Source organism: Neopelma chrysocephalum, unplaced genomic scaffold (assembly GCF_003984885.1).
Source record: "Neopelma chrysocephalum unplaced genomic scaffold, ASM398488v2 Primary Assembly neopelma1_96329, whole genome shotgun sequence".
Lineage (NCBI taxonomy): Eukaryota > Metazoa > Chordata > Aves > Passeriformes > Pipridae > Neopelma > Neopelma chrysocephalum.
The window spans coordinates 1-9435 of NW_020924977.1; the positions used below are offsets into that span (position 1 = coordinate 1).

The window sequence follows — 9435 nt, forward strand, 5'->3', positions numbered from 1 at the left end:
CACTCACCCCCACTCCAGTTGTACCGGCCCCCCACTGTCTCCAGGTTGGCGGCACTAATGAGCCGGTTCCTCTCGTTGATCTGGGTCTGTTCATCCCAAAATCCCGGCTCGACTCCAGCCACTATCCACGGTGTCAGCGGCTCTATCCGGCCCCGCTCACTGTCGTAGCGTGCAAAGGGAATCCCATCCACGTATCCCATTTCCACATATTGAGGGATCCCCGGGCTGGGCTCTGTCACCGCCAGGTGCAGGTAACGCAGGGAGTGAAGAACTGGGAGGACACGGAGATTTGGGGGGTCCAGGGGGGTCATGGGTCAAGGAAAGGGGGAACTGGGAGAGCTGGGAGAGCTGGGAAGGGGGTTTGGGGATCCCAGGGAAGTTGGTGCAGGGGGTGTCAGTGTTGGGGTAGGGGGTGCCAGGGGTCCCACTGCATAGGATTGAGGGTTCAAGGAGGTCAGAAAAAGGGGGATACAGGGATTGGGAGAGGTGGAACTGGGGGGTCCAGGGGGTCCCTCTGCCCAGCAAAGGGGGCCCAGGGGTCCCCAGGGTTGAGGAAAGGGGGGTCACGGGGCAGGGAGATGTGACATTGCCGGGAATGGGGGTCCAGGGGGTCCCAGGATCAAGGAAAGGGAGGTGTGGGGACTGGGAGAGGCAGGATAGCTGGAAAGGGGGTGCAGGGGGGTGTTGGTGCAGGATAAGGTGGTCCAGGGGGGTTCTGGTGCTGGTGAACAGGGTCCAAGGGGTCCCAGTGTCAAGCAATGGGGGGTACAGGGGTTGGGAGAGGTGAGATGGGGGGTCCAGGAGGTCCCTGTGCCCAGGAAAGGGGGTTCCAGGGGTCTCTAATGTTGAGGAAAGGGGGGTCACAGGATGGGGAGACCCATGATGTCTGGGAATGGGGGTCCTGGAAGTCCTCAGTGTAGAGGAAAGGGGGTCTGGGAAAAGCAGGAATGGAAGTTCAGGGGCTCTCAGAGACAATGAAAAGGGGCTCTGGGGTCTGGGAGAGGCAGGATGGCTGGGGAAGGGGGTGCAGGGGCGTGTTGGTGCAGGATAAGGGGGTTCAATTGGGTCCTGGAGCCGGGGATGGGGGTTCAGGGGTGTCCCAGTGCCCAGGAATGGGGTTCAGGGGGGCTCCCACTCCCAGGAATGGAAGTTCAGGGGGTCCCTGTGCCCAGGAATGGGGGTTCAGGGGGGTCCCGGTGCCCAGGAATTGCGGTCGAGGGCGTTCCCAGTGCCTGGGACCCCCCTGCAGGAAGCACAGGGAGTGGAGAACTGGGGGGGTCACAGACATTGGAGGGTTTGGGGGGTCCAAGGGTCAAGGAAGTGGAACTGGGAGAGCTGGGAAGGGTCCAAGGTTCAAGGATAGGGGAGGACTGGGAATGGGACAGGTGGGATAGGGGATCCAGGGGGTCCCTGTGCCCAGGAAAGGGGGTCCAGTGGTCCCCAGTGTTGAGGAAAGTGGGGTCTGGGAAGGGCAGGAATGGGGGTCCAGGGGGTCCCAGGGTCAAAGAAAGGGGAGGATGAGGGGGCTGGGAGGGGCGGGATTGGCAAGAAAAGGGGCACAATTTGTTGAGGATAAGGGGGTTCAGAGGGATCCTGGAGCCGGGGATGGGGGTTCAGGGGGTCCTGGTGCAGGATAAGGGGATTCAGGGGGTTCCCAGTGCCCAGAAATGCGGGTTCAGGGGGGTTTCCGTGCCCGGGAATGGGTGTTCAGGGGGGTCTCGGTGCCCAGAAATGGAAATTGGGGGGTCTCGTTGCGGGATAAAGAGGTTTAAGGGGATCCCGGTTCGGAGGGAGAGTAAGCAGGAGGGGTATCCGGAAATAGAAGTTCGGGGGGTGCCGGTGCCCGGGAATGGGTGTTCAGGGGGGTCTCCTTCCGGGAATGGGGCTCAGGGGGTTCCCGTGCTCAGGAATCGGGATTCAGGGGGTCCCGGTGCTGAGGGAGAGGGTGCAGGGGGGTCCCGGTGCCCGGCAATGGAGGTTCAGGGAAGTGCCGGTGCCCGGGAATAAAGGTTGAGGAGTTGCCCGTTGCGGGGGTCCCACTTACCCTCGGGCTGCCCCCCCGAGACCCCCAGGAGCGCCAGGAGCACCCCCAGCCCCAGCGCTGGAGCCATCGCGCTGCTCCGCTGGCCCCGCTGGGCGCAGTTCGGGAGCCGCGAAAGCGAAAGTGGCCGGGGGAGCGCGGGGGAGGGAAGGGGACGGGGGAATTCCTGGGAACGCACCGGAATCTCCTTTGGGAGCCCTGCTGGGACCACCCTGAGTCCTCCTGAGACCCTCTGCAACCCTCGGCGGCCACGTCTTGCGGGACCCCCGGGCCGGGCCGAGCTGAACTCGCTTAAGCTGCGCTTCAACTCGGCCTTAAAGGCGCCGCTTTGGGGCCAAAGCGGGGGAAGCGCCGCCCAAGCCGGGCGGGCACTCGGGGAGGCGGTGGCGGAGCTCGGGCGCGGCCCCGGCGCGGCTGGAGGGGGCGGGAGGGGGGTCCGGCGGGTTCGTGCCGCCCTGTCCCCTCCCCAGGGCCCGCGCAGGGAGCGGCTGCCCGCGGGCTCCTCCTTCCCGCCCAGCCCCGGCGGGCTCGGAAGGAGCCGCTGCCGCAGCAGCGCTGCCTCGTCCCGGCTCCTCTCGCTCCGAGCCCTTTGGCTGCCCCGGGCCCGGCACTGGTCCCGCCCGGGGGGGACCGGCCTTGGAGCCGCATCGGCTGCTGCCAGATGGCCCTGCTGGGGCAGGGCTGGCACGGGAGGGGCTTGGAGTCCCTGCCAAGCCGAGCCGTGCTGGGACTGAAAGACAGACGCGGGCTGGGATGGACCGGGCTGGGAATATACTGGGATGGGGGTGTGGGATGGACCGGGCTGGGAATATACTGGGATGGGGCTGTGGGATGGACCGGGATGGGGGTGTTGAGCCAGATCGGGGCTGTGGGGGCTGGGCTGGCCCAGGATGAAGCAAGTTTGCATTTGAGCTCAGTTGTCTCTTCCCAAGATTGCTGTGCCAGATCCAGAGCGAATTTGGGAGGGGGAAGGAGGATGTGAGACTAAGAGGAGCAAGAAGAAGCAGCTTTCTCCTGCACGTCCTGCTCCGTCTCCCCTGGGCCTCCCCCTCCAGCCCAGCCCAGCCTGGGGGTCCCACTTTGGGGTCCCCGGGACCCCCAGGTGTCTCCTTGCAGGGACCCCTCAGGTCAGGGCTGAATTACTCTTTGATTGGCAGACAAAAAGTGGAAATTGCTGCTGACTGGTTGGATTCCCTCTCCTTTGGTCACTACAGAAAAGCCCCTTTGAATCACTCCCACGGCCACTTGGGGACTCATTGCCCTTCCCTGGGCAGCAAAAAAAAAGGTCACAACTATATTGGCCTGCAGTAGTTTTGAACTGCTTTTTGGGACACAAAAGTCCTTTATTTCCCCAAACCCAGTGTCTTTGGGAGTATTTTCCATGGGAAGTTCCTCTGTTGTTCCCCACTAGATCTGTTTTCTCCTCCTCTTCCCCCCCTACCCATTTTTGCTCCAAAATGCCCTAAACTGCAGCCTGGGGCAGGAGGAGTTTGGGAGTTGGGGACAGTAAAAATCACTGTATCAACTACACCTTCTTGAAAAATCAAGTGTTTGGGTGGGAAAAATGATCCTTTTGGTTCTTCCTTTGCAGAAACAGGCAGAGGGTTCTTACCTGGAGAATATTTACCTATGGAGGAAATGCCGGGTGCATTTCCTGGTAATAACTGGAATTTGTTGATGTCAGGGTCTATGGGGAGTTTCAATAAGTGTGGAAACTCTTTGCAGCTGCCAGTGCCCCACCAGCAGCATCCACATTCTGTGCCAGGGGATGCTTGTCCTGTTTCTTTGGGTTCTTTCCTTCCAAATATTCCACCAATGGCTCTGGTGGGGTCAGTTTTGCTTTGGTGAACCTGTGAATGTTGAACTTTGCCTTGGGGAATAGTGCATGGCCAGGGAAAGGCTGAGCAGGGAAAGAGTTTAGGAAAAACCATGAACCAGATGGGAAAATGTTCCCAATGTGGGAGGTTGGAGCAGCGACAAGAGGAGCGAGCAAAGGCTGGGACAGGAAAGAGTGAACAAAAACCAGCCCTGGGGAAAGGAAGAGGGTTAGAAAAAGGCTGTGACTGCCTGGGGGGCACTTTGGGGGATTATCAGCTGTGCAAGTCCTTGAGACAACACCTTCCCAGGGCACACAGAGTCGGCAGCAGCCAAGGCTGAGTTGGGAAAACAAAGCCAGTCCTGGTGCTTTGAAGGCCCAAATCACCTAAAGCCACTGAAGGGAAAAGGGGGCTTGACTTTCCTGGCAGGAAAGTGCCCCAAATGAGGCATTTGGCACTGCCCAGTTCCCGGCCTGAGCAGGAACTCGCTTGGTTTGCACAGACTCGGCTGCTGCGATGGAGCTGCTGCAGCAGAGAGCGGAGGGAGGCACCAGGAAAACCAGCTCCTCTTTTGGGGAGGTTGTTTCCAAGCTGTGCTTGAGTTTAGTGGGTGTGGGCACTAAATCAGTTCAAAAAGCCACGGGGGAGTGTTACAGCCCACCCTGCCAGGCTGGAGGAACTTTTGTTTGATTCTTGTATCCCCTGGAGTGAATGAAAGTGAACCAATCCTGGATGATCAGTGTTTGCAGAGACAGAGAGAGAGAGCATTTATTTGAGAGCAGTTGCAAAGGCAAACAGGTGTGGAGCCCTTTGGGTTGTGATCCAGCCCCCCCAAGGCAATGTGGGAGGGAAAAGAGAGCAAGAGAGAGAAAAGAATTGTAATAAATTAGTAGTAGTAAAGTAATTTGCTCATCAAATTGTATTGCATGTTATATTCCTATATATATATTATTGTAGTCAATGTTCTGTTAAGGCTGGGGGACTGTAAATTGCAGAATGGTTCATTAATCGGTCAGCATCATAGGCTGATAGTCCTGCAGCTTGCAGTTCTTAAGCTGACAAGTTATTTGGCCTTGCTGAATAAGTATTTTGTATCTTGTTTTTCTAAAAGCATATTGTCTCATAGCACACGCATAAAGTAACGAAGGGAAGGACAAGGATCAAAGGGTCAAGTACGAGGATGATAAAAAGGATCCAAGATGGACATCTGGAGAGACCCACACACTAAGCTACACACTGGGCCACAAGGATGAAGGACTAATTAAAACTATGGATAGGAAAGTACCTGGCAACTGAAGCGAGCCTGCAAAAGAACCAACCAGACCCAGATCTGCGAACTCGGATCCAATAGAGGGATAACAAGTGACTATGGGAGGGGAACTGATAAGGGAATAAAAGTTACTGTTTTTGCCCACTGTGCCTGCGGGCCGTGAGTGGAGCAGGGTCTCCCCGGCACCCAGCGCTGTTTTGCTTATTTGCCTTTTATATAAATCTTCAATAAATTTTTTATTGCTATATTTCAGGCCAATTTCATTTACTTATAACACTGAGCTGCCTGTGAGGGTGTTCTGGGAGGCAGGGTCAAAAGCCTTGCTGAAGTCATGGCAGACAACAGGCACTGCTCTCCCCTCATCTACCCAGCCAGTCACTCCAGCACAGAAGGCCAGGAGACTGGTCAAGCATGATTTTGCCTTCCTTTTATTCCACAGGCTTAGAGATGACATGCAGCATGAGCTGTTCTGTCCCCTTTCTGGGGATGGAGGTGACCGTATTGGGCCTGTCATTTCCTGGGTCCATCTTGCTGCCCTTTTGGAAGACTGGAGTGATGTCGGCTTTCCTGCAGTCGTCGGGCACCTCTGCTGGGGAATCAGCGTCCCTGATGTGCTGGCAGTGTTCCCCGTGCCAGGGGCAGGAGCAGAGATTTGCCTTGGCCAGGGCCGGAGCCCTGGAGTGGCACTGCCTGAACAGCACTTTTCATCCAACAGTCCTCGGTGGCTGCCCCAGGGCCTGGCATTGGACGGGGCAGCAGCAGCAGCAGCAGCCGCCCCGGCTCTGTGGTTACCGAGGGCTCGGGACCCACCTCGGAACCTCGGTTACCAAGGGGCCGCCTCACACTGGGGGGGGCTGAGGCCATCCCTGCCTGTATTTCAGGTGCACGATGCTGATGTCACAGTGGCCACTGTGACCCGTGAGGCCAAGGGCACAAAAGCGGACTCTGGGCTCAGGCCCAGTGCCAGTGTTACCTGACCACCAGAGGAGAAGGAAGAGGAGGGACAGCGCTGCCCAGGGAGAGCCTCACAGCTTGGGGCTCTTGGCCTGGGCTGCAGCCACAGCCACCTCGCCCTTCTCAGAATCAGCAAAGGAGCATTTTGAGGAGAATACAGTGAATTGGACAAAAGGAGGAGAAGGTGAACAGAGACAGGAATCAGGGGCAGTAGGGGGGCCCAGCCCCCCGGGCTCTGCCCCTCTGTTGCAAACGCCTCTCACTTCTTTGCACAGACAGTGTAGGAGCACCTGGAGGAGACCTCGGTGTTCCAGAGACTCCCTGCTGACAGTCACCATGTCAGACAGGGAGGAGGAGGAGGCCCCGGAAGGGAGGGAGTCAGGTGAGAGCAAAGTGCCCCTCCCTCAGCCTGGCAGAGGGGCTCTTGGGGCAGGCAGTACAGGTGCCATGCCCGGGGCCATTGTCTCTCTCCCCTCCAGCATGCCTGCTGTGTCGGCGATCAGAGGCTGACCCGGACATCTGTGGAGATAAAATCCAGAAACGTGGGCTCTGTGCCCACGTGTTCTGCCTGGTGAGTTGCTCTGTGGGCTCCCTCCAGCTTTCCAATGGGCAGTTCCCACCACACTCTCTCCTCATCAGTGCATCATCTTTCCTGCAGTTTTTTGCCAGCCTCCTTGATCAGCAAGAGGATGAACGAGTAGGACTCCTGGGCTTTCTCCCAAGGGATATCCTACATGCAGTCAACCGGGCGGCACAGCAGGTGAGAGCCTGACAAGAGTAGGTAAAGATTTGCCAGGCGAGGTTTGCTGGAGCTTAGCCCAGACCCCAGGCAAGAAAGCCCAGCCCTTCCAACCAGCTGTGGGACAAGGAGGAGGCCGTGAGGCTGCTGCTGATGGGGCTGCTCTGCTCTTTCCAGAGCTGCTGCATCTGTGGCCAGAGCGGGGCCACCATCGCCTGCTGTGGAACAGACTGTGACCTGAGCTTCCACCTGCCCTGTGCCAAGCAGGGAGGCTGTGTCACCCAGTACATTACACCGTACAGGTACCTCCTGTCCCCTCCTCCCACCACCGGGAAAGGGCCCAGCACTTCTCACCTCACCCACCCCTTTTCCCCCCAGGGCCTTCTGCCCCACACACAGCCCACAGCAGGCAGTGGAGGCGACTCCAGAGCCGGGCACCGAATGCCTCATCTGCATGGAGCCTGTGGAGGACAGAAAGACCTTCAACACCCTGGTGTGCCCAGCCTGCAAAACCGCCTGGTTCCACAGGGACTGCATCCAAGTAGGAGTGGTTCCCTCAGCCCGGGGGGCACAGCAGGGGCTCAGCAGCACCAGGGCCTCACTCGGGCTGCTTGTGTTTCTCCTGCAGGGACAGGCTCTGCATGCTGCATTTTTAGCCCTCCAGTGTCCCATCTGCAGAAACAGGGAGGAATTTCTCATGGAGATGTTCACCATGGGGATCCGAATCCCCTTCAGGTTGGTGTCCTTCTGCCTGGCTCCCAACACAGGGGGTACAAGTGCTGTGCTGTGCCAGGGCCTGCCCCAGCAGTCCTGGCCCTGCACTGTTCCGTGAGTCCCGGGTTCAGCTTCCCACAGGAGTTGGAAATGGCACAGGGGGAAGAGCAGGGACACCCTGCACCTGCCCAGGGCAGGGGAAGCTCATCAGTTTTCCCTTTTCCATCAGAGAGCCATCATGGGAGGAGAATGATGCGTTCGCTGAGCAAGGAGAGAGACACAGGCACTGCGATGCCAGTGAGTGCCTTTGTCCAGGAGGCAGGCAGGAGGCAGAGGAACAGGGGTAAGTTGCCAAAGCTGCCTCCCAGGGCTCTGCAGGGCTTGAAGGACCCAGGAGAAGAGCTCAGCCAGATAATCCCACGCTTTGGACACTTTGTCCTCACCTCCATGAACCCGTTTGCTTCGCCAGGCCCTGGCAACTGTTCCTGTGCTCCTCCTGTGCTGCCCAGGGCACCCACAGACACTGCTCTGGCCTGAGGGACAGCACAACCAGCTGGGAATGTGATGGCTGTGCTGGTCTGTGCCATGGCCCAAAGGGAAAGGGGACAGGGACGCAGCACAGCACAGAGGGTTCTCACACAGCAGAAGGTCAGGGGCACAATGCCAATTTATTAGGAGAGACACAGACTTAAACAGGGTTTGGGTAAGGGGAGGTTCAATAACTGGGGTGGAGCACGGGACTGACAGCTCGGGGCAGAACAGGATTGGGGGAGAGGGAAAAGGTGGGTGGAACTTCGGGGTATCCAGGGGAAAGGAGCAATGGGAGCTCCCTCTGCACTGCGGCAACCAGCAGCCAATCAGAGAGAGAGGAGCGGGAAAGCAGGGGAGAACAAGGGAGTGAACAACTTTTGGAGGGAAAAATGTGAGGGCAAGTCCAGGCAAGCCCTGAACAGTACAAACCATAGGGAATAACATGGGGATACATTGAACTGAGTATAAAACTGGTAATAAACTGGGGAATAACAAGTCAGTCCATGGAATAACAGTCTTTTCAGGCCCCATAAACATCTCTCCAGGCCTGGAATCGTTCCCAGTCTGTAATAAATTAGCAGTAGGGGTTTAATTTACTCATCAAATTTGTAGTAGTTTACTTATTAAGTTGTATTGCATGTTATATTCTGTTCTTATATATACATATATATTATTACAATCAATGTTCTGTTAAGGTTGGGAGACTGTAAGTTGTAGAATGGTTCATTAATCTGTCAACATTGTAAGCTGATAGTCATGCAGTTTGCAGTCCTTGAGCTGGACAGACAAACTATTGTGCCTTGCTGAATAAGTATTTTAGTATTTTATTTTTCTAAAAGCTCATTGTCTCATAGCACACACATAAGGTAATGAAGAGAAGGACAAAGATCAAAGGATCCACCACGAGAACGATCCAGAGTATCCAAGATGGACATCTGGAGATACCTACACACGAGGCCTCAAGGACTAAGAGCTAATTAAAACTGTGGAATGGAAAGCACCTGGCAACTGAAATGAGCCTGCAGGGAAGCCAACCAGAACCAAACCTGCAAACTCAAATCCAATAGAAGAATAACAAGTGATTATGGGAGCGGAACTAATGAAGGAATAAAAGTTGCTGGTTTTGCTTTCTATGTTTGCGTGCCGTGTGTGGAGCAGGAGTCTCCCCGGCCGCCCAGCGCGCTGCTTTGCTTATCTGCTTTTTATATAAATCTTCAATAAATTTTTTTACTATTATATTTCAGCCTAGTTTCATTTACATATAACAGCTGTGACAAGAAGTGCCTGTCAGAACTGCAAAGATGGACCAACAAGAATTTTCTGGGGGGATCTTCTCTGCTCTGCCCTGCACACCTTTGTGCTGGGCTCA

At 56.5% G+C, this 9435-nt stretch overlaps 1 protein-coding gene across 1 annotated transcript; it reads left to right on the forward strand.

The window, feature by feature from the left end:
• Positions 1–6383: 6383 nt before the first annotated feature.
• On the forward strand, positions 6384–8111 carry LOC113981258 (PHD finger protein 7-like; the record flags this gene model as incomplete). Its single annotated transcript, XM_027708566.1, has 8 exons — positions 6384–6464; positions 6562–6653; positions 6741–6842; positions 6999–7123; positions 7200–7362; positions 7450–7556; positions 7765–7878; positions 8005–8111. Coding segments are annotated over exons 1-8 (856 nt in total), but the record flags the coding sequence as incomplete, so codon positions are not given.
• Positions 8112–9435: the final 1324 nt, after the last annotated feature.